This window comes from Vulpes vulpes, chromosome 9, assembly GCF_048418805.1.
Source record: "Vulpes vulpes isolate BD-2025 chromosome 9, VulVul3, whole genome shotgun sequence".
Lineage (NCBI taxonomy): Eukaryota > Metazoa > Chordata > Mammalia > Carnivora > Canidae > Vulpes > Vulpes vulpes.
In genome coordinates, this window is record NC_132788.1 from 106,712,434 (window position 1) to 106,736,118 (window position 23,685).

At 59.1% G+C, this 23,685-nt stretch overlaps 2 protein-coding genes across 2 annotated transcripts in view; one reads left to right on the forward strand and one right to left on the reverse strand.

The window, feature by feature from the left end:
* SH3GL1 (SH3 domain containing GRB2 like 1, endophilin A2) overlaps positions 1-9,559 on the forward strand; it is a 33,057-nt gene extending 23,498 nt beyond the window's left edge. Inside the window, exons 2-10 of the mRNA XM_026019217.2 lie at positions 3,886-3,954; positions 4,204-4,276; positions 5,156-5,299; positions 5,744-5,877; positions 6,038-6,196; positions 6,482-6,585; positions 7,339-7,463; positions 7,599-7,655; positions 8,121-9,559. Of these exons, the coding sequence (XP_025875002.1) occupies positions 3,886-3,954; positions 4,204-4,276; positions 5,156-5,299; positions 5,744-5,877; positions 6,038-6,196; positions 6,482-6,585; positions 7,339-7,463; positions 7,599-7,655; positions 8,121-8,317 (1,062 nt within the window). The 3' untranslated portion in view covers positions 8,318-9,559. The remainder of the gene's footprint in view (positions 1-3,885; positions 3,955-4,203; positions 4,277-5,155; positions 5,300-5,743; positions 5,878-6,037; positions 6,197-6,481; positions 6,586-7,338; positions 7,464-7,598; positions 7,656-8,120) is intronic.
* Positions 9,560-9,878: 319 nt separating this feature from the next.
* MPND (MPN domain containing) lies at positions 9,879-18,861 on the reverse strand. The gene is made up of 13 exons (XM_072721737.1): positions 18,462-18,861; positions 18,059-18,381; positions 17,202-17,438; positions 15,492-15,624; positions 15,023-15,107; positions 14,716-14,812; positions 14,374-14,446; positions 13,205-13,281; positions 12,345-12,513; positions 12,190-12,260; positions 11,716-11,805; positions 10,972-11,064; positions 9,879-10,131 (listed from the first exon to the last, which is right to left on the reverse strand). The coding sequence occupies exons 1-13, from the start codon at positions 18,466-18,468 to the stop codon at positions 10,045-10,047; spliced, it is 1,542 nt and encodes a 513-aa protein (XP_072577838.1). The 5' UTR covers positions 18,469-18,861; the 3' UTR covers positions 9,879-10,044.
* Positions 18,862-23,685: the final 4,824 nt, after the last annotated feature.

Below are 23,685 nucleotides of genomic sequence, written 5' to 3' on the forward strand. Positions count from 1 at the left end.
AAGGTGCAGGACGCTGGAGTGGGAAGACGTGTAGCACGATCTGGGACAGTGAGGCCCTGAGTGGCCCGGCACATCTCCCTTCCTCCTGGCTCCTCTATGCCGGCTTCCTCCTCCTCCTCCTCCTCCTCCTCCTCCTCCTCCTCTTATTTTCTCTTAAATCTTTAAGTCATCAAAGCAGATCGTCTGCCCAGGTCACTGAGCCTGCAGATTGGTCCTTTCATTTTCCCTGTCACGGGTGTTGGTCAGGTTTCCCTGCGGAGTCATCTCAGTTGGGAGGTCTGCTGTTGGCTTCCTCCCACTCCTCAGGATTTGAACTGCTTCTCCAACTACCACCAAGAGGCCTCCTGGGACATGCACGCCAGTGCAGGCAGCCGCCTTTCACCCACGTACCGTAAAAGAAACTTCTCCTGCCTGAGTTCCACCTGACTCCTGGAGCAGCTGTCCTCTGGCTCATGGCATGCGGTATTTCCTTAGTCCTTTCTCGGACTAGTTCCACTGCATATGCTCTTTCTCTCCCAAGAGTCAGATTCCTTGCTTCTCTCCAAAGATGGCCAAGGTCTGGAATGATAACACCAGGCTTTGAAAGAATAGCCTCTCCCGCAATTGGTCTTTATTATGAATGCCCACAGGCCAACATTTGTGCATGGAAGTCATGTGGGTGAAGATCTAGCTGTGTTCCAGGTTTGCTCACCTCTCAGGTGCCCAAGTCACAGGTAGTGCCATCTCCCCATGCGGCTCCACTACTAATCAATGCAGGAGCCTGTGACAGTTTGCACTGTCTGCCCAATGCAGTCACTTGCAGACATGCCATTGCAAATATGATCATTCAAAGGCCAGGTGGGATATACGCCTGGAGAGTAGCCAGAAAGCAGCAGGAGGGGGTTGGGCATGCAGGGAGGCGTCCAGGAGCAGGGCCTCTTGCTCCCTCCCCAGCAGTACCCATCTCTGCAGCCTAAATTTAGGGCGCACGGAGCCACTGATTCCTGCCCCATCCTGGAGTGCCTGCCATCTGGGTTGGGGGTAGAGCATGCTTTTCCCAAAAGTCAAAAGTAGTATGGGGGTAGTATCAGTCAGGCCAAATGTATGGTGTGAGTCCAGTCATGCAGTTTCCAGAAGAGGTACCAGTAGAGAGAAGAGAGGGAACTTTTAGCTGCTGGCGGTGTTCTGAGGCTGGATTGAGGTGCTGGCACTAAAACTCTTCCGTCATCCAAGGGTAACTAATGAGCAGTAGATCCTGGGATAGGCCCACAGAATCTTGATAAGGCTGTTGAAGAAGATAGGAGCCTCATTGCTCAGAGGTGCCACAGTGCAGCCGCACTCACCAGCAGGTACCTGGTGTCCTGGGCGTTGACACACAGCTGCCCAGGAGAGACCCCACTCTGGGCCCTTTGTGGACACAGTCACTACCCTGAGGCCCACCATGCAGGCAGCGCCAGGCCAAGCAGGCGAGGAGCCTAGGTGGGCATGGCAGAGTAGAGCTCAGGAGCCAGTCTTGAAAAGAGCTGGAAAGTGTCAGGAATTGGGCAATAGGGAGCTCACCTCCAGAGGCTACCACCAGCAGGCCGCCACCAGGTCCTGGATCTCACCTGGTGGGAGCTAGGGCACAGGCTAACGCCTGGACTGGGGCAGGGTTTTGGAGAGCCCCTGACCTGGGGCTGGGCTTCATGCTGGCCTCAGAGAGGCGGTGGGGATAGGTTTCACACTGGCAGCCATTATGGGACCACTGCTTGTGACTCAGGCTCCGAGCATCTGGGTGGGGCCAGGAGCCTGCAGAGAGTGGGCGGTGGTCACCATCCACCTTCCTGTCCTCCAAGGTGCCACAGCCACACAGGGCCCAGCCAGTGGGGAACAGGCCCTCCACGCCACAAGCTCATGGGAGTCCCTGGCTGTTCTCAGATGTGGAGAGGAAGAGCGGGCCCCACCGGGCACTGCGTGTTTCCTCCCAGCCCACATGAGAGCAGGATCGGGCTGTAGTGACCTACCACTGAGGGAGCCTGGGGGGCGAGCTCTGTGTGCCGTGCTGGTTCTGCAGGTGGAGGTGGGGTTTCCATGGTGGTGTCTGCTGCGCTTGTTGGGTCTGAAGATATGTGTGTGTTCTTCCCGGGCAGGACTGAAATGTCAGGGTCATAGCCTTCCTCAAGGGCAGGGCCCCCTGCCGCCCTCCTGCCCCTCCACTCAGGCAGCATCCCAACCGCTGAGCCTCTGGGGCTGGCTGCTCAGTGATGGAAGGCCCATGGTCCCTGAAAAACCTGCTGCTCGTGCCCAAAGATGTATCCTGTTTGCCAGCCCCATGTCCAGCTCTTCCATGAAGCACTTGGGTTCCTCTCTGCCAGACGTGGTCTGCACCCTGGGGAGCCCCACACTCAGAGGTGCCACCCTTTGTTGCTCTGATCAGCACACGATTCCTTTGGTTTTCCTTTATCCTTTTGGCCTCTTGTCATCCTTTTATGCATTTGTGCCGGTTCCAAGATTGTGAGCCTCGGAGAGAATGGTCATCTGCAGCCTGAGGGACATGGGTTCTGAGCTCCTAGATGGTGAAGGGAGACTGGCAGGGCCCAGGTGCTTCCAGCGTGGCCTCCTGTGTGCTCCGGTGCCTAGTAAAACCAGCCCCACGCGTGCCTGAGGAGCTGAGGCCTCCTGGGTTCCCAGGGGAGGCACTTCTGCCACCGACCCCCCCACCCCAGGCAGGCTGCGGGGTCTGCCCATGCCTTCCCCTAGGGGCAGGATGTGGCTCCTGCCTGGGAGACGTGTCCCTGTCTGCCCCACACCATGTCTTCCTGCACTGAGCCAGGCCATCAGCCCCGGGGCCCCGGAAGGTGTGGTTTTGAGCACCTACGCTTCAGCTCCCTCCTAGTTCACCAGAAGAGTCTCATCTCACGTCAGGCAGTGCACTCATTTCCCTCTCTGGCAACCACTGAATTTGAGAACGTCCTGTTTTACCATCATTAAAAGAAGTGAAACTGTCCCATGAAATAAATTGGGACGGCCCATAAATGCCCAGGGAGAGACCAGGGTCTTTCCTTATGGAGCGGTTAGCAGAAGCAGGAGGGCAGCCTCTGCCCGTCCCACAAGGTCCTCTAGAGGATAGTGCATGACCCAAGCTGCTGCAGGTGGCAGCAGTCACTGGGCAGACCCTGCTTCCTTCCTGTCCCCCCATTGCGGTGGTTTTAGCTCTCCTACACCTGCGGCTCAGCCAGGTATAAACCCACTGGAGCACAAGGCCCTGTCTCCTCTGGATCCTGCTGGAGGGGGGTGGGGGCGTTCACAAAGCTGTGGACCGGGTCATCCCCATGTCCATTCAGTCCCTTCAGCCACAGAACTTCCTCCTCACCACGGACCTGCTTGTTTCCCAGAGGTGCCCAGGGAGAATGTATTTTGAGGAAGTGCTGGCCCCTGGGTTCACAGGATTCCTTCCCAAAGAGGCAGGAATTCAGTGGGGAAAAGGAAGTGTGAGATCCCTGGGGGAAGAGGCTCTGGTGAACCTCTTTGCCACACCTGAAGCTGAACTGATTTCAGCCAGGGGTGGGGGAGGGCGGCATCACTGTCTGGGTGTGGGCACCTCAGCCCCGAGAGGGGACATCACTCAACTGTGGTTGCCCCCAGGCAGGTCTCCAGGGGTGGTGGGCACTCGAGGGGTTTGCTTGGCCAGGGAAGGCTTCCAGCAGGAGCTCCTTTCCCCCCACCCTGGGTTGGAAGGAGGGTGTGGGTTTGGAACCAGGGCCCTGCTCAGCCACCCATCTGGCCATCAGCTGCATCCCTGGGAAGCCGATATGGACGAGCTGACCCTTCTACATGCTCCCACTGGCAGTGGACATGGCTAGAAGGCATATTCAGGGCTCCTCTTCATCTGAAGCTCACACTGTTTTCCCTCCTTCTGTCCCCCAGCTGGTCAGTGAGAAGGTCGGAGGGGCTGAAGGGACCAAGCTTGATGAAGACTTCAAAGAGATGGAGAAGGTACCAGTCTGATGCCCAGCACTGTTTACCCTCATGGGCCACAGCAGTGCTACAGCTGGGCCATGGGTGGGGCTTGTAGATGGATGGATACCCCCCAGCCCTGGGAAGCAGGGCAGACAACAGCCCTCAGAGCAGCACGCGGTTCTTGTGTGGGCTCTGGGGTGCAGGGCAAGGGCTGTCCAGGGACTCCTGGTTTGGCCTCTGGCTTCCCAATGGTTACAAAACCCCACACACTGCCTCTCTTGACAGAAGGTGGATGTTACCAGCAAGGCTGTGACAGAAGTGCTGGCCAGAACCATTGAGTACCTGCAGCCCAACCCAGGTAGGGGGGCCAGCCAGCCAGGAGGGGCCTATGTCAACCAGCAATCTTCTGGAGCATGAACAGGAATGTATGGGCTCAGAGAACTGAAATGGCCAGGGATAGGCAGGCGGGTTTCATGGGTGGCTGGATCCAAGGGTCCAGAGGATATCCCTAGAGTCCTGCATTTCCTTTCTATTTCATGAGGCAGCTCTCATTCTGTATGGCAGCCTTAGTGTGAAGTCACCCTTACAGCTAATAGTCCCGGAAGAAAAGAGCGTCTTTCCACCTAAGCAACCCATTGGATCCATCAGAACAGGTTGCCCACCCATTTGCCTGGCCCCAGCTGTCTCCCCACCCTTGGAGCATGAGGTGGGAGTCACCTAGTCTGAGAGAGAGAGATGGGGACTTTTCCCTAAGGAAAATCCAAATCCGAGCAGGAGGTGATGGGTGTGGGACAGGCAGTAACACCAGCCAGTTCCCGTTGAGGCCTGTGCCAGGGACCAACCTGAGCAGGCAAAGGCAAGTGCTCAGCTCCTCCCCCCACGCCAGGTGGAGGGCTATGTCTGGGGCACCTGGACATGCCTGTACCTGCCCTCCGCCCTGGGGTGCTACTCCGCAGGCCAGGGAAGGGAGCTTCTGTGATCAGAGCTGTGCTCCAGGACGAGGAGGCCCAGAGGAGTCCAGAGGACGAAAGTCTATGCAGGAGGTTCTCAGAGCCTGGCTGGAACCAAGCAGGCATAGGAACCAAGATTCTTTGGGCCAGGGCTGCACTTTAGAAATCAGGGTGTTGAGGAGAGGGAGGAACCCAGAGAGGGGAGCAGCCCGCAGTTCTGGCCAAGGGCAGGCCTGGTGGCTTCCTGACAGACTGGCTGCACACCTACCTGGCCCGTTCCTTTGCAGCTTCACGGGCCAAGCTGACAATGCTCAACACGGTGTCCAAAATCCGAGGGCAAGTGAAGAACCCTGGCTACCCGCAGTCAGAGGGCCTGCTGGGCGAGTGCATGATCCGCCACGGGAAGGAGCTGGGCGGCGAGTCCAACTTCGGTGAGGGCTGTGGAGGGCCGGCCGGGTGGGCTGCAGGGCTGGGGTGGCTACCACTGGATGGCGGGATGCCACTGCCCCAGAGCCTCCTGCAGTGCGTGGTAATCCCCTGGACGAGGGTGACAGAGGCTCCCAAGGACACCCAGCCATCCTCTGTGGGGATGGAGAGTTGGGGTGTTGCCTACAGGGCCAAGACCCCTTGGAAGGCCTGTCCTCTCAAGCCAGAACTGATGCTAGGGAATGGGGGCAGAGGGTGTTTGATATTTGTCATCACCAGCTCCTCCTGGCTGCTCGGGCTCAGGTTCAGACTTTAGGGTTCCTTGGTTTGTCCTGAATTCTGGCATCTGGTCCATGGGATGAGAGAGCAGTTTAGAAGTTGGGGTGTCTTGGACTCCCAGGCCACGGTCTCCCGTGACAGCTACTCCCCCACTCCCTGCCCTGCTGTAGGGGACGCCCTGTTGGACGCAGGGGAGTCCATGAAGCGCCTGGCAGAGGTGAAAGACTCCCTGGACATAGAGGTCAAGCAGAACTTCATCGACCCCCTGCAGAACTTGTGCGACAAAGACCTGAAGGAGATCCAGGTGCTGCCCCCCGACCTGCACCCTGCCCTGCCCCGCATGCCATCCTCCTGTGGCCCCCCCAGCACCTGTCCCCTGCCACACACCGTGCCCAGCGTGCCAGTCCTCCCTGTGCAGACCCTAGCACTTGCCTCATAGTCCCAATGCCCTCCCTCTCCTGCAGCACCACCTGAAAAAGCTAGAGGGCCGCCGCCTGGACTTTGACTACAAGAAGAAGCGACAGGGCAGGATTCCCGATGAGGAGCTGCGCCAGGCCCTGGAGAAGTTCGAAGAGTCCAAGGAGGTGGCTGAGACCAGCATGCACAACCTCCTGGAGACTGATGTACGTTGGGGCCCTCCTGGTGGGGAGCCCGAGGAAGCGCAACCAGTGGGTGGAGTCATGCATGCCCGGCTCCTAGGCCCAAGGGGCAGCTGCAAGACCCAAGGGGCAGTCTCCCCGGCCCCCTGAAATCGTCCACTCTACTCCAGCTGCAGCACAAGGGTGGGCAGATGGAGAGGGGGGCCCGGCCCCTATGCTGGGAGCACTCTGGCCCAGCTCTCTGAGAGGTGGCCTTGGAGGTAGGGGTCACAGGGAGGCCTGCCCCTTCAGCGTGCTGGTCACTTGCAGATCGAGCAGGTGAGCCAGCTCTGCGCGCTGGTGGACGCCCAGCTGGACTACCACCGGCAGGCCGTGCAGATCTTGGACGAACTGGCCGACAAGCTCAAGCGAAGGTGAGCTCCAGCCCCTGGCCTTCCATGTGGGAGCCCCATCTTGCTTTGTGCTGAGTTGGGGTGCCCTGAAAACCTAGAGTCAGTCCTGTGGAGTCCTGGGCCAGCCCTTCAGGGCTCCCAAGACACCACCACTAGCCTCCCCCAACTGTCCAGCCTTGCTCAGAGCATGTGTCAGAGCAGGGTGGCTGGCTTCTTTTCATAAAGAATCTCTAGACTGCGCTCACAGGGTGGGGGTTCCAGGGAAGCAGCAAGACCTCATCAGGCTTGTGGCAGTTGTCAGAGGGGAGGACTGGAGTGACCTGAGGCTGGGAGGCCAGAGAATGAGGTAGTTCAGAGCTCAGCTCCTCCCCCACGGAGGAGCACTAACTTCCTCCCGCACCCCAGGGCCTGGGGAGGTAGGCTACACAGCGCAAGGGTAGACAGGGCTCCCCTCTGAGAGCTGTCCACTAGTCCAGGGCCTGAGAAAGATGACCTTGAGCAGCCGTGTCCCCAGGTGGGGTGGGCATGCTAAGGGGGCTGTAGGGTTTGGCAGGATCTGGCCATTTGGCGGCTTCTGAGAAGGCCCTGAGCTGGGGGAGCTGCCCAACTAGGGGGCCCTGTGGTTAGACCTGTTGGGCCTCTGTGTCCAGGGCCCACCCTCCTACCCCAAGTCCTGGGCAGCAGCATCAGCAGTAGGGACGGAGAAGTTCCTTCATCTTGGCATGTACCGCTCAGGCCCTGCTGGCTGCTCACGGCTTTCCTCCCTGCACACAGGATGCGAGACGCCTCCTCTCGCCCCAAGCGGGAATACAAGCCCAAGCCTCGGGAGCCCTTCGACCTGGGGGAGCCTGAGCAGTCCAATGGGGGCTTCCCCTGTGCCACGGCCCCCAAGATTCCAGGTAAGAAGTGGGGAGGGGGCCACCCCCAGTGCAACGCTCCATCCAAACTGCAGAGCCAGGCCCACCCCACTCCCTCTAGGGAAGGGGCCCAACCCCGGTTTCCCGGCCCACCCTCTCTGCTTTGTCTGCACACAGCTTCGTCATCTTTCCGATCTTCTGACAAGCCCATCCGGACCCCCAGTAGGAGCATGCGTGAGTGTCCCTGTGGGCACAGACCCTGCCCTGCCCTCACAAGCTCCCCGCCTCCGTGTCTAACTGCCTTCTAGTCTGTTCAGAAGGGCCCTTCTCCGCTTTTCTGGCAGAAGGCCTCTTGGCCCATCTCGGGCAGGGGAGGAGCTAGGTGCTGGGGCCTTCCCATCTGTGTGGGGCCCTGCTATGAGCACCCAGGGTGTCCAACAGCCTCTAGGCTCTCCGAGAGGCAGCCTGAGGGCTTCTGGTCATTCTGTCACCCTGATGCCATTGGGCATACCTGGCTCTCCCCAGGAGCATTGTGGTGACCACTGATGGAGCCCATGTCCCTCCCTTTTGTCCCTCTTTTCTCACAAGGCTATGGGCAACAGAGGAAATAGCACCTGTCCTTCACAGGGACCCGGGTGGGAGGGTGGGGTGGGCAGGCAGGGAGGGCGCCAGGGGTCTGAGCCGAGCCCCTGCCCCCAGCACCCCTGGACCAGCCAAGCTGCAAAGCTCTGTACGACTTTGAGCCTGAGAATGCCGGGGAGCTGGGCTTCCACGAGGGTGACGTCATCACGTTGACCAACCAGATCGACGAGAACTGGTACGAGGGCATGCTCCACGGCCAGTCGGGCTTCTTCCCCCTCAGCTACGTGGAGGTGCTGGTGCCCTTGCCTCAGTGACCCTGTCAGCCCGGTCCAGGCGGCCTGCATCCCACCTGCCTCTGCAGCCAGGGCTGAGCCTGCCTGCGCTCCTGGGGCCACTGGGGAAGGCAGGCCCCGCTGGGGCGGCCAGGGGGCGGGGGGCCCGGGGAGGCAGGGGCCCGCTTCCACTAGCAGTCACCCACAGTCCCCTTTCCATGCAGCAGTCCAGGGCCCAGGGAGTAGGATTCCTGCCCAGGGCCCCAAGGGGCTAACACTAAGGTGCTCTTAGAAACACTAACTTCCTCCCGCCCCCCAGGAATACCTCTCCAGGAATGGGTAACTCCAGGTGGGCCCCCCTCGCTCCTCCCCTCTTTTGGGGTCCCCCCACCCGCCAGGAGACCTGCCCTTAACAGCATGAGCTGGAATATCTGTGCCACTGGCTGTTCTGAGTAGGATCCCTGGCCAGGACTCACCACCCTGTCTTTAAGTTACCTTCCAACACTCCTTCCTGGCCCCAACTCCAGGGCTCCCCAGGCCCTGGCACACCCACAGATGCCACCTCCCTGGGGAGAGACAATCCTGGGGTTCTCAGGGTTCCCCTAAAGACCAGCCTTGTCCTGAGCAGCCCTTGAGCTGCTGTCGTCTCTCCCTGCAGGGCACTGAGCCCTGCACACCAGTGCCCTCCACCCTGTCCCGCACCCCCTCCTCTGTTCCCACACGTAGGGTACCCCACCCCAGACAAGCACACGGAACGTTTCTCTGGCACGAGCTGCCACCACCAGCTATGCACACGGCACTCACGTGTGCACCACAAACGGGACCACAGGAGTCTTCCAGCCTCTGCTCTGCTGAAGGTCAAATACAAAGGCTTTGATGAGTGAATGTTCCCAGACCCCTGGTTGCTGGGACTACCCCTCAGGAGGGTCACAGGCACCTCCCCCATCCTAAGCCGGTGGCCGTAGCCATCTCCCTTCAGACCAAGGCAGGCAGCTGCCCTGACCAGCAGAGCCCAGCCCTGCTTCCACTTCCTGTCTTGCCTCATCCAAAAATTGGCTAAACCGGGGGACTTCGGGACTGGATCACATTCCCCTTCTCTGATGACCCAGCAAAGCCCCGGGGACACCAAGCTCTGCTCCTGAGGCTCCCCTCATTGCCATTCCACGAGGGACGCACGTGCATCCCAGCTAAGATGAGCAGCGTAGCCTTGGTCACAATCGAGGGCAGGTTGAAATGTAATCCTGAATTTTTTTTAAGAAAAGTATTAAATGTCTCTTTCTACAACATCTGTTATGGTGCAAGGTGGGGGGGGGGGGGCAGTGGCGCTTCCCCAAGCTCACCCAGACATGCACAGCTCTCCAGTAGGGTCCCCTGTCCGGGCCCACTCCGGGGAGAGTACTAGCCCCCCACAAGCCAGGGAGGGACAGTGGTCATGTGCTGGCCACCGGCGCGGCAGTAGATCCCCCACAGCTCCCTGCAGCTCCAGCCCCAGGAAGTCCACGCCACCATGGCTGCACAAAAGGCATCCTTCCCATACCAGCCAAGAACCCGGTGACACGTGCGGGGAGGGGAAGGCATCCCCAGGTGACACACACGCCCAGGATGTTTGCTTCTCCCTTTATTGTCTGCGCCCCAACCACTGCGCAGCTGAGTTGCAGAGGGACAGCAGCATAGCTGCAAACAAAACCCCAGACCTGTTCCTCCTCAGCCGGAACCACTGGGGTTCAGAGTCTGACCAAGAGGCCCCCCAGGCCCTCGGAGGCGATGCCTCAGCTCCCTTGTTTGAGAAGGCTGTAAACCTGCTCCAGCACGTGGCACAGGCCCTGGTCCTTGGGTGTCCTGCTGGCCAAGGAGATCTGAAACGAGCAGGGCTGACACCTCAGGGCTGTGCCCAGTGGTCCTGGCCTCACTCCACCCCCAGAGGGCAGAGGGGTTTTACTAACCAAGGTACACAATGTGTTCTAAAGTGAGGTTTTATTTTTAAAGGAGGCCCATTCGTGGAATGTTCTGGGTTTTGGCGGGGAAAGGGGGTTCTATCTGCACATTCCACATCCTGCTCTCTCCCCAGCGGCCTCCCTGCCGGGCTCTCACCTGGGTGGGGAGCCGCCCCCACCCCACCAGCCCAGTGACAGGGTGGAGGGGACCCATGGCAGCTAAAGCTGTGGCCACTCAAGTTTCGACAAAACAAGCAAGCATGCAAAACGGCCTTTCTCTCCCAAGTGCAATTGAAAATGCCTTCTGAGAAGGACTTCCAGGCCGGAAGTAAGACCCTCCGCGGCCACCAAGCCCTTAAGTGTCCCCTGAGGGTAGGGCCAGGGGGCTGGAGAAACCCCTCAGTGCACCAGCTTCTCTGCTTGGTTCAACTTTGCTGGCACTGAGGCTCTGGACCAGACCACAGCCCCTTCCACAGGCTCCCTGCTCCCTCGCTCGCAGCACCCATGCTGTGGGGGCCCAGCAGAGCTGCTCCGACCTTTTATGCTTTCATCTGCATCCTAATACTGGTTCCCTGTCACTGTCACCATCCACCTGTGACTAAACAAGGCTCCTTGCAGCTTTAAAAGCCAGGTGAGATACTTTCTACGGAAGAAATTAGGTCAGCACTATTTCCCAGGCTGCCCAGGGTTAGATTATTGGGGGGCTCCCCAAGAACTGTCTTCCTAAAGGGCTTTATGGGAGACTGAGGGTGTGAGTCTTACCTTCAGCTTGTCGAGGTACGTGTGCTCCTGGCTCCAGGGCTCCTGGAACCTCACGAGGTCGGGGGCGCCCTTGTAGAATTCCACCAGCAGCATCTACAGGACAGGGGGCCGATGGGTCCCCCTTGCTCCCACCCTCTGTCCTGGGTGCCCAGGATACAGCAGCGAGCAGCCCAGACACCACCGCCGCCCTTCATGGGGCTTCCAGGCCTATACAGCATATAGGAGCTACCCAGGACCCCGGAGAGACCGCTGAGGAGCATCTCCAGGGAGAACTAAGGGAGCTTTCAGGAGGCCCCTGGAGGGGGGGGCGGAAGGACCCCGAAGAGGGAGGCACCCATGACTCTGAGCAACCCCGCCCCCCTCGCGTAGCCTCATCCCAGGCCACAGTGTAGCCCAACCCCACAGGTGTGACCAACTAGCTGCTTTTTAAACGGCTGTTGGGACCTGGGCACTGAAAACATTCATCTGGGCGCCAGCTGAAGTCCCTCACGAGTCTTCATTTGGACAATCAGTGGCAGGGGCAGAGGTGTGAGGCCGGGCACCTCCAGCAAGTTCCAGAACAGCCAAGAGGTTGGCGGCGGTGTGGGGAGGGAGGAGGTGGGCAAGAATCCGAGACTTGAGTTTCGGCCGCAGGAGAGAAGTCTGACCCATGCCCTGATGTGGCACATTGGGCGCCCCGGAGTCCTGCAGTATCACCCCCGTCCAGCTGGGGCCCCGCCCCGCCCCGCCCGGGAGTGAGCTCACCATCTCATGAAGGATGTCATTAGTCAGAAAGTTGTCCTGGACGTAGGCCATCTCCACGTCCATGGGGATGCCGTAGTCACTGGGCCTTTGCTGGCAGGGACACACGCCGGTCACCACCAGCCACCTCCAGCACCCCATCCACCGGATGTGCCCTGGGCCCACAATCCAAGGGAGAATCGAGACTCCGGGCCTGGCTCCTCGCTGCCACCGGCTTCAAGGCCACGTGGCCCTGCCCACAGCAGGACAGGCCGAGGATGGCTTTCCAAAGCCCGTCTGTGACCCCAGCACAGACGTGGGGACGAAGGTTCGAGGAGGCGGCCGCCTTAGTAGCAAGGCAGATGGCCCACTTGGAGGCCAGGCCTTTCCAGGTCCCTCAGGGACCTCGGATGGTGCAGGGCTTCTGTTCCCGCTTCTCGGGAGACACTGAGGCCCGGGGCGCGCCCCCCGACCCCCGCCGGCAGCAGCCCCACCTACCTCGGGGGGCGGCATCACCCAGAACGGGGAGATCTTGGACTCGGGGCCCGGGTTGCCGGAGTAGTAAGGGGCTGCAGGGGGAGAGAGAGCGGGCGCTGGGCCTGGAGGGAGGGTCTGCGGCCCAGGAGGGGCGGGCGCGGGGCGGCGGGACTCACAGCAGAGCAGGGCCAGGCAGGGCTGGAAGCCGTTGCTGGAGCCCTGCAGCCGCAGCTGGTAGTCCATCTGCGAGTCGATGTCCTGCAGCGACGGCAGCGCGGGGCTGTGCGGGTGGCTGTGGTACCAGCCCACCAGGGACAGGCCCCGCAGGAGCAGGCTCTGGTAGATCTGGGGGCACAGGCCAGGCCGGGGCTCAACCAGCCTCCCGCGCACCCGCCCAGCTCCGTCCCCACGTGAGGCCGCTTTTCGGACGCGCCTGCTGTGTACCAGGCCTGGGGACACAGCGGGGACCAAGACAGAGCGGCGCCCACCCTCAAAGGGGCCAGCGGGGGCCACGGTCAACAAATACGTTAAAAAGCTGCACCTGTCAGGGAGCAAAGCCACAAGTTTATTGGGGGCACTGCTGTATCCCTAGCTCGTGGACAATTCTGGGCACACAGCAGGCACTCGAATGGTTGGACAGCTGGGTGGACGTGTGTGCCCTTGAGCAGGACCGGCATTCCCCGGGGCTTCAGCAAGCAGAGCCCCGCGCTGGCCCCAGGAGCAAGAAAGGTGGGCCGAACCCACCCCTAGTCGCCTGTCCCCAAGAGCCACTGGGGGTGCCAGCGGGCAGTGGGCGTGTCAGAAAACACTACTGGGGTGGCAGCTAACATTCGCTGGGCTGTCACTACCTGCCAGGCACGGCTAGGAAACGGGTGCCAGAGGGAAGGGTGCTGGCTGCCTGTGCAGAGCATGCAGGGCCGTGGGCTCACGCACACTCATCTGCACACTTGTGCAAGCCCCCAGGACCCGGTGGCCAGAACAGCTGTGTCCACCCTAGCCCTCCCCGGAGCGCCCTGGCCCCCTGTGCCCCCCTCACCTCCTCTTCCATGCTGGCTGCCATATCCACGTCCCCCAGCCGGCTGCGACAGGGGAAGGCTCTCAGCACCGTGAGCACTGCACAGAGGCGGGGAGAAGGTGTAGACACCCACCCGGCCCTAACACCCCCTGCCCACCTGCCCCAAACACCTCCCTGCCCACCTGGCCCCAAATGCCCCCTGCCCACCTGGCCCCAAACGCCCCCCTGCCCACCTGGCCCCAAACGCCCCCCTGCCCACCTGCCCCAAACACCTCCCTGCCCACCTGGCCCCAAACGCCCCCCTGCCCACCTGCCCCAAACACCTCCCTGCCCACCTGGCCCCAAACGCCCCCCTGCCCACCTGCCCCAAACACCTCCCTGCCCACCTGGCCCCAAACGCCCCCCTGCCTACCTGCCCCAAACACCTCCCTGCCCACCTGGCCCCAAACGCCCCCCTGCCCACCTGGTCCCAAACACCTCCCTGCAACACCTCCCTGCCCACCTGCCCCAAATACCCACCTGCCCACCTGGCCCCAAACACCCCCCTGCCCACCTGGCCCCAAACACCCCCCTGCCCACCTGGCCCCAAACACCTCCCTGCCCACCTGGTCCCAAACACCTCCCTGCCCACCTGCCCCAAATACCCACCTGCCCACCTGGCCCCAAACACCCCCCTGCCCCAAACCCCCCCCTGCCCCAAACGCCCCCCTGCCCACCTGGCCCCAAACGCCCCCCTGCCCACCTGCCCCAAACACCTCCCTGCCCACCTGGTCCCAAACACCTCCCTGCCCACCTGCCCCAAATACCCACCTGCCCACCTGGCCCCAAACACCCCCCTGCCCCAAACACCCCCCTGCCCACCTGGTCCCAAACACCTCCCTGCCCACCTGCCCCAAACACCTCCCTGCCCACCTGGTCCCAAACACCTCCCTGCCCACCTGCCCCAAATACCCACCTGCCCCAAACACCCCCCTGCCCACCTGGTCCCAAACACCTCCCTGCCACCTGGCCCCAAACACCCCTCTGCCCACCTGCCCCAAATACCCACCTGCCCACCTGGTCTCAAACACTTCCCTGCCCACTGCCCCAAACACCCCTCTGCCCACCTGCCCCAAATACCCACCTGCCCCAAATACCCCCTGCCCACCTGGTCTCAAACACCCCCCTGCCCACCTGCCCCAAATACTCACTCTGGCTGTTGATGTCCCAGCGGCCCCCCAGGTACCCCACGACCTCGCTGCGAGTCAGGTGGCTGTGGAAGTCCTGGGAGGGGATGGACATCGGGAGAGGGCTCAGGCTGTGGCCTGGCCCCAAATGTCTATCCTCAGGGCCGGAGCCCTCGCGGTGTACCAGGACCGCCCCACCAGCCTCCTTCATTCAACACTGAGTGCCTACTGTATACCAGTAATGAACAGGCCAGACAGGTCCATGCCCTCAGAGCTACCATTCCAGGGACCCCTCCCAGCTGCCCAGCCACCTGCCCAGGCCTGGCCCTCGGCCCGCAAGGGACAGGGTGGCGGCTGGGCACACACCAGCAGGAACAGCACGTTGCTGGAGATGGCCACGTTGAACGGCTGGAACTTGTTGATGGCAGCGAAGGAGGTTACTTCCACCAGGGTGTGGGGGTTCCTGTGGGAGCCAGTGGGGCCCAGAGTTCAGGCACTCACGCCCGAGCTGGCTCCCCGGGCCTCCAGAGCCAGCTGTGCACAGGGGAGGCCCAGAGCCCACCCTACTCCTGCCCCCCGCTCCACCCACTCCCGCAGAGCGCGTGTACACTGGGGTGTGTGTGTGTGTGCGCGCGCACGTGCGTGTGCGTGGCGGGCACAGGGCGTGTCTGACCTGGCGGAGTCTCGACTGCCCAGCATGCAGTACCGCACAGGCACCCGGATCTTGTTTTCCACCCGCTTCCCAGGGGGAACGGCCTCTGCAGGATGTGGGGCAAGGGGGAAAGGGCAGCAATCAAGCCCTCCCAGCCCAGAACTGGAAAATAGAGACCAGGCTGCCCAAGGAAGAAAAAAAAACCCTCCAGAGGCCGCTTGAAAAATCAGGCTGCAGAACTGAGATCGGGCGGCGGGTTAACAAGTAGGAAAAAAAGAAGATTAAAATACCAGATGAAGGGCTTAGGAAATCAGGTGAGGACCTAGAGAAGCAGGCAGGGGGCCAAAGGAACAGGCACTGAGGCAGAGAAATCCTACAGGGAGCATGGAAGTTGGGCAGCGTGGGAAAGAAATTAGGCAGCGGGCTAGGACGTCAGCCAGGCATCTTGGGAACGCGGAGAAAAAGGCCAGGCCTGACCCGGGCCTCTTACCTGTGTGGGCAGGTTCCAAGGGTCCCTTGGCAGGTGGCCTCCGGCTCTTGTCCTCCGTGGAGACCCCCGCCAGCACCTCCTCCTCTTCTTCCTCCATCAACAGCTCCTCCTCCTCGCCTTCACTGGCCGGGCTCTGGTGGGGTGGGGTGGGGGTGGGGAGGGCCGCAGGACGCTCAGCTGGGTGCCGCCCCCCCCACCGCGGCCCACCCACGCCTCCGCCGAGCCCCAGGTTCCTGCCGCCGCCCCGGATGCCCACCAGAGGGCGGGAGCGAGCAGGAGCGGCCTAGGCTTCAGCCGCAGCGCAGGTTTGAGCGCCTGGCAGAGGGGCCCACCTGGCCTCTGCCTTCTCCCAGCGTGCAGCCTCCCGCAAGCGCCCTAAGCTCCCTGAGCTCTATTCTCCTCGTCTTTAAACCAGACACTGGCCTCCAGCTGCACAGGGGGGGCATCAGGGAGAAGGGAGAATCTCTGCAAAGCAAGCAGCCCGCCGCCTGCCCACCCAATTCGCGGGGCAAGCCCGTGCCTAGGGGATTATTTACCAGATGCTCTCAACCATCTCTCCTCCTGATCTCCCCTAACTGCTCCTGCTGGGGCGACTTCCCAGGGTCCAAATCCAACAGTCACATATCCTCCCCGCTGCTGCAGGGACCGACTGGCCCGTCCCCCCTTCCCCTGGGAACTCCTCAGGGACCTGGGTTCCTCCCCCGCTGTCCGGCACCCTCGGTTTCCCACCCCCCACCCCTTCGGAGCCCAGGCTGGGACCCCTCGGGGGCAGTCTCCTCTGCTCTCCCCCTGTCGATGCCAGGATGACACCCACAGTCCTGTCTCCAGGCACCCCTCACCAGCTCCAGACTCGGGGTTCAGCTGACCCTGGAGGCCTCCTTGCCGGGGGGGCTCCGGGGCGTCCCTCACGCAGCTCGGCCACACTCCACCGACTGTCCCCCACACCTGCTCCTCCCCAATCCCCGCACCTCTGCCGAGGGCAGCTCCAGGCATCCGCTTGCTCAGAACAAAATCTCCCTTAACACCAACGTCTCGTGTAGCAGCAATTCCCGAGAGATCCACTTTCAAAATCAGCCAAAACTTGCCCACGTCTTCCCCCATCAATTGTCAGGATGGTGCACCCCATCATCTCCCACCGGACCAGTTCAGTCCCCAGCCGCCCCCCTCGCCCCCCGTCTGTGCTGCATACAGCGGCCACCAGGGGGCACCCGTGGGCCCGTGAGTCAGGTGCGTCCAGCCTCTGCCCACAGCCTCCCTGGGCTCCCACCCACCTCAGGGTAAAAGCCCGAGTCCTCCCCGCCTCTTTCCAGCCTGCCAGCGGCCCTACAGGCTCCGGACCTGCCAGCCAGACGCACCTATCTGATACATGCGGGGACTGTGATCATCTTCATTCTACTTACGGACACGACTTAGGACCGGAGTGGGTGCTTGGCTAAGTCCACCCGGCCCCTGCCAATGTCTCCAGTCCCCTCAGCTACCTAAGGCATGTGAGCCTCCAGCTGCATCGGCTAATCCTGGGTCTGCAGGCGCTGGGTCGCTTCTACCAACCTGGCGTTGCTGTGCCACCCCCTCCCTCCGAAAACTCTTCCCTTCTTGCTCTGACAAACTCCTGCTCATCCCACAGGGCCCCAGCTCCAGTGTCCTCACTCGGGGCACTCCTGGCGCTACAATGAGTCAGGGAGAGCTTGCTCGGGAGGCCGAAGGACGCACCTCGTCGGCAGCAGCTGTGGGCATGTGGAGCTGGTGTCGCCGGAGCCAGGCTGCCTTGTATTTGTCCAGTTTCTGGCCTTTGTACTTGACAGAAGCCCAGCCACAGCCAGACTTCTTGGCCGGGTTCACCAACTTTTTGCAGTGGGTGGCCCAGGCGCTGGGTGAGTTGAACACCTGCCCGGTCTCCTGCCACACGATCCTCCCGTCGGGCTGCAGGTCCCCCAGGAACTTCTTTCCCTGCAGCAAAGTGGCCTGGCTGGGCCCAGAGCCTCTTACCCACCAAGGCCCCCACCTGCCACCTGCTGCTCCCCAGGGCTGGGCACCCGTCCCGCCCACAGCATCCCTCCCAGGAAGCCTTCCAGGCTCGTTCCTCCCAGCACCTGCATGTCCACTCTCAGTCCTCATGGGCCTGGGCTGAAAGCGCCCAGTTCTGGGCCTGCCCACCCCGCAGTGGACTGTGAGCCCCCAAAGGGCAGGGACGGGGTCTCCGCGAGCACAGCCTGGCACGCAGCAAGCGCTCGGTCCATAAACTGCTCCCACTCACAGACTCACAGCAACAGCAACGAACCCCTAAGGCCCTCAAGGGGTCGCAGGCACCCCGCTGGGCGCCGTGTTCACTTAATCCTCATACAACCCCGCGAGGGGGAAAAAAAAATCTCAATGTATGCACGAGGACACTGGGATGTGGAGAGGCTGAGCAAAGTCACGCCGCCCGCGGGGAGAGCGGTGCTGTCCTCAGCTCACCTCCCCCCTGCAGCCGGCGCCGGGTGAACGGGGTCGCCCAGCCAAAAGGGCTCCTGCTGGGCCTCAGTTTCCCCGGCCTGCCCCCGCGGGGATGGGAGGGTGCGTGCGCTCACCAGGTAGTAGATGGACAGCACCCCGGCGCCCGGCTCCAGCAGCGCGTCTTTGAGGAGCACCCTGAGCGTGACCGCGCGCCTGGTGAGCGCGCCCCCCGGGCCGCCGCAGCCCCCCGCCCCCGCCCCCGCCGCCGCCCCGGGCCCGCCGCCGCCGCCGCCGCCGCCGCCTGCTCCGCCGCCGCCTCCTGCTCCGCCGCCGACGCCGCCGCCGCGCGCGCCTCCCGCTCCAGCCGGCCGCTCGGGGTCCTCGGCCTCCGCCTCGTCCTCATCCTCGTCCGGCGCCTCCTCGCCCGCGCCGCCCGCCGGGGACAGCGGCTCCGGAGCTGCGGGCAGCGACAGGCTGCACCGGGCCGCGCGCCCCCGCCGCCCCTCGGTGCCCCCCGCCCCCCGGCCCCCGCCGTACCTGCCATGACGCTCCCCGGGGACCACCGCGCCCCGGGCGCCCCGAGCGCTCGGCGAGCCGCGGGCCCTTTCTTCCCGGCACGTGACACGGCCCCGCCCCGAGGGGGAGGTGCCGCGGCTTGGGGGCGGGCGGGGGGCTCGGCCTGCCGCGGCGCGCGGGGAAACTGAGGCCCGGGGCTTCCCTGCTTTCGGGGAACTAGTGGCTCCACCCGAGCCGACCGGGTGGATGGAGGCCTGGAGCTGCGGGCCACGGGGGACTGTGGGGACGAGATGAGACACTTGAGGGGCCAGAGGCCTCGGTCGTTGAGACCTGGAGGGAAACTGAGGCCGGGAGAGCGAGTCACGGCGCCCGGGGGCGCAGGCTCTAAAGGGTTACCTTCCAGCCCGAGCTGATTGCGCGGTTGGAGCAGACCCAGCAGCCAATTAGAAGACGGTCGTTTAAACTCTGACCAATAGGCAGCAGCCGCCGGATTCCCCCAGCCAATCGGTGTTAAGATGCTAATTCCGCCAAGCTTGTCCTCTCGGCCAATCAACAGGAGCCCCCGGGCTTCACGTAGCCATTCAGTTGTAGGGTCCGGTCCTCTGCCAGCCAATCAGATCCCGGATCAAGCGCCGGCAGGTCGCCTTGCTGCTGCAGCCCTGTCCTTTGTCCCCGGTCCCTGTCCCGGGACCTTTGGCCCGGGGCGCAGCGACACTTCCCTGCACGGAGAGTCCCCAGCCTCCGGCGGGGCGGGAAGCCCGGGATGGAGGCTCCCCAGGCTGCTGGGGGCCCAGGGTGGGCTCAGCCGGCGGCGGGGTTGCTCGGCCGGTCTGCAAGGGGGGACGGGACCTCGGGGTGGGGGCGGGGATGTGCGGGGAGCGTGGTCTGGAGTCCCACGGGACCCAGGGACTGCCCATGTGGCTCTCTGTGTTTCACCATTGGGACAATAATAATATCGACGTCGGGGTTGTTGGAGAACAGGGCTCGACACCTAATGAAAGAAGAGCTGCGGGCGCCTGGGTGGCTCCTTTGGTTAAGGCTCTGACTTCAGCTCAGGTCATGATCCCAGGCTCCTGGATTGGGCCCCTCATCAGGCCCCGTTAGCAGAGGGCCTGCTTCTCCCTCTCCCTCTGTCCCTCCCCCCTGCTCATGCTTCCTCTCCCTCTCTCTCAAATAAATAAATAAAGTCTTTTAAAAAATGATAATGAAATTTTAAAAATAATAAAATAAGAGCTGGACAAATTTTTGTCAACTCCATGCCTCCCCACGTTTCCCCACACCACCCCCACCTCCCACCGCAGGTCCAGCCACCAACCGGGCATTCCCAGTACCTCCAGGCTCTGACCTCAGTTTATTCCCCCTTGTCCTTGCTCCTATTCTCTTTGACTCTGTTCCCAAAACCCTGGGCCAGACCTCCTGCCTCTCCCAGCTGGACCCTGGTCGTAGCCTTGGGCCTCAGGTCTCCATACCCTCCATCTTCCTTATCTGTCTCCACCACGGCCCCAGAGGGATCTTATGAAAAGGTGACTGTGACCGCCTCCCTCCCCTGCTCTAAATCCTTAAATGGCTCCCCATTGCCTTTGGTAAATAAAGTCAAAATAAATTGCTGTGACCTCACTAACCATTTATGGCGCCCCTTTATGGCAGGTATTGTTATCAACTTATAAGAGCTCATCAGGTGGAGATGTTGCCAAGTCACACACCCCTTTAATGGATTCCAAAGGCTATTTTTGCTATGTGTATAAAGTCCAGGCAGCCCTATAGCAAGTAAGGAAATTAAATTTGTAATTTTAAAACTCCTCCAAAAGAAATCTCCAAGGCGGGATGGAGATTTGTACCAAAGTTTCAAAGAAGAAATTTTTTTTTTTCAAAGAAGAAATTAACACCATTTTAAAATAATCTCTTCCAAATTAATTATTTAATTAATTAATTAAAATAATCTCTTCCAATGGCGCCTGGGTGGCCCAATTGGTTAAGCATCTGGCTTTGGCTCAGGTCACGATCTCAGGGTCCTGGGGTCAAGTCCCTTCCCACCACTTGTGTGCTCTCTCTGCTCTCTCTCTCTCAAATAAAAAAATAAATAATCTCTTCCAGAAAGTTGAAGAGGAGAGAACACTTCCCAATTCATTTTACGAAGCTAGCATTACCCTGATAGCAACACCCGATAAGGGTAACATAAAAAAAAAAAAAAAAAAAAAGAGGAAGAAGAAAAAGAAAAGAGAGGAGAAAGAAGGAAAAAAAGAAAACTATAGACCATATTCTTTGTGAACAGATGCAACAAATCCTTACAGAATATTAGGAAATAGAATTTGGCATCATATAAACATAATTACACACCATGATGGAGGGGGAGATTACTCCAGGGATGCAGAGCTAGTTCAGTATTCAAGAATCAACGTTATCTATCATATTTAACAAGCTGTGGTAGGTAGAGTAAGGATTCCCTAAAGATGTTCACATCCTGGGTGGCTCAGGGGGTTAAAACGTCTGCCTTCAGCTCAGGGCATGATCCTGGGGTCCCATCAGGTCTCCCTCTGCCTGGGTCTCTGTCTCTGTCTCTCTCTCTCTTTCTCTCTGTTTCTCACAGATAAATAAATAAAATCTTTTTTAAAAATGTTCATATCCTAATTCCCAGGACCTGTGAATATGTTAGGCTATGTGGCAAAGGGGATTTAAGGTGCAGATGAAATTTAAATTGCTAATCAACTGACTTGAAAGAAATTATCCTGGATTATTTGTGTGAATCCAATGTGATCATAGTTTCCTAGACGCAGAAGAGAGAAGTGACAGCGGAAGAAATTCAGAGTGATATGATGTAAGGATTGTAGCTGCATTTCTGGTCTTGTAGAAGGAGGAAGGGGACCATGGGCCAAGGAATGCAAGAAGCTTCTAGAAGCTGGAAAAGGCAGGGAAATACATTCATCTTTTGGACTTTCAGAAAGGAATGCAGCCCTGCCCACACTTTGATATCAGCTTTGTGAGATCCGTATACAACTTCTACAGAGCTGTAGGGTAACATATCTGTATTGTTTAAGCCTTTACTTATACAATAATTTGCCCAGAGCAGTCACAGAAAACTAACACACAAACTAAGGATGAAAGGTCGAAAGAGCATTTCAATCGATTCAGGGAAAGCTTTTGACAAAATTCAACACCCACGCATGATACAAACTCTTAGCAAACTACAAAAAGACAGAAACCACCTCAACTTGCTGAAGAAAATCCACGAATCTTCAGTTAACATTTTACTTAATGGTGAAAGACTAAACATTTTCCCCCATAGCAGAGGGAACAGGGCACCCGTAACTGACACAGTCTAGCCATTGCAATAAGGGAAGAAAAGGAAATGAAAGGCATACAAATTGGAAAGAAAGACAGAAAACCAGCCCTGTTTTCAGATGATGTGATGGTCTACATGGAAAATGCCAAGAAATGTACAGGAATACCTCGTGCTGATGTGCTTCACATTTTTAAAAACTAAATTGAAGGTTTATGACAATCATGCAGCACGATTTTTCCAACACCATTTGCTCACTTTGTGTCTCGGTGTCACATTTTGGTAATTCTCATAATATTTCAAGCTTTTCCATTATTATTATATGCTTATGGTGTGGCTCATGGGAAGAGGGCAAAATATTAACAGTACTGGGAGTTTGGAAGCAATTGATTCATAGATGACATTGAGAGAGAGAGAGAGAGAGAGAGAGACCAAGAAACAGACCCTTAATTATAGAGAACACAGTGGAGGTGGGGGTGGGGGTGGAGGAAATAGGTGATGGGGATTAAGGAGTGCACTTGTTGAGAACTGGGTGTTGTAAGGTGTTGAGTTGCTATCTTGTACACCTGAAACCAATATAACATGTGCGTTTAACTGGAATTTAAACAAAACTTTAAAGATTTTTTAAAGTACGATCTACCGCCCCCTCAAGGCGGGGGGGGGGGGGGCTCAAACTCACCGCATGATCAAGAGTTGCATCCTCTACTGACTGAGCCAGCCAGGTACCCCTTAAATAAAAACTTTTCATATGGGGGCACCTGGGTGACTCAATTGACTGGGCTTCTGCCTTTGGCTCAGGTCATGATCTCAGCCAGGCTTGAGCCCTGTGTCAGGCTCTCTGCTCGAGAGGGAGTCTGCTTCATCTTCTCCTTCTGCCTACTGCTCTGCCTATTTGTGTTATCTCTCTCTAATAAATAAATAAAATCTTTTTAAAAATAATAGATAGATAGATAGATAGATAGATAGATAGATAGATAGATGCACCTGGCTGGCTCAGTTGGTGAAGCATGGGACTCTTGATCCCAGGATTATAGGTTTGAGAAACACACTGGGTGTAGAGGTTACTTAAAAAAAATTTTTTTAAATGTATACCTAAAAAAAAAATCAACTGCACGACTGTGTACTAGCAGTGAAATCTGGAACGAAAAGTGCATTGCCATTTAAACTGCTCAAAAAAAAAAAAGGAAAAGAAAAAAGAAATTCTTAGATGTAAGTCTAACAAAACAGGGACAGGACGCATATGAGAAAAGTATACTGTGCTGATGAGCGAAATCAAAGATTTAAATAAGCAAAGAGACAGACCATGTCCATGGATAAGATGGACCATCATAGGGGTGGGTCAGCGTGGTGAGTGGCTCTTGATCTCACGGTTGTAGGTTCCAGCCCCACGTTGGATGCAGAGATTATTTAAAAATAAAATCTGGGATCCCTGGGTGGCTCAGCGGTTTGGCGCCTGCCTTTGGCCCAGGGTGCAATTCTGGAGTCCCGGGATCAAGTCCCACGTCGGGCTCCCAGCATGGAGCCTGCTTCTCCCTCCTCCTGTGTCTCTGCCTCTCTCTCTATGTCTATCATAAATAAATAAATACATCTTTTTAAAAAATCTATTTAAAAACAAAAACAAAAAAGACTCAACATAGTCAAGATGTCAGGTCTTCCCCGACTGACACACTATCAAAATCCCAGCGGGTCTCCTGGTGGGTCTAGGCCAGGATGGTCTAAAGTACGGGCAGCCTCAGGGGCACTCGGGGCCCCAAGCTCCTTCCTGTTGTGACCTCCCTTGCCACAGCCCTTGCCACTCTGGCACCTGGCTTCTCCCTTTCTCACGTCCGCACCTTTGCTTAGGCAGGTCCCTCCTCCCAGTGAACCCTCTGCCCAGCCCTTGCTCTGCCCTGAAAGCCTCCCGGTGGCTTCCTCCTCCGTGACGCGGGCAGGGCAGGCTTCCCAGACCTCTGGGGGAGACCAGAGAGG

Bases quoted from the DNA above. Each gene is read 5' to 3' on its own strand.
- MPND (XM_072721737.1), bottom strand. The intron at 17,439-18,058 runs GTGAGCGCACGC...ACTTTGCTGCAG, and splicing joins TGCTGTCCATCTACTACCTG to GGAAAGAAGTTCCTGGGGGA. The intron at 10,132-10,971 runs GTAAGACTCACA...TGCTCGTTTCAG, and splicing joins CGTACCTCGACAAGCTGAAG to ATCTCCTTGGCCAGCAGGAC.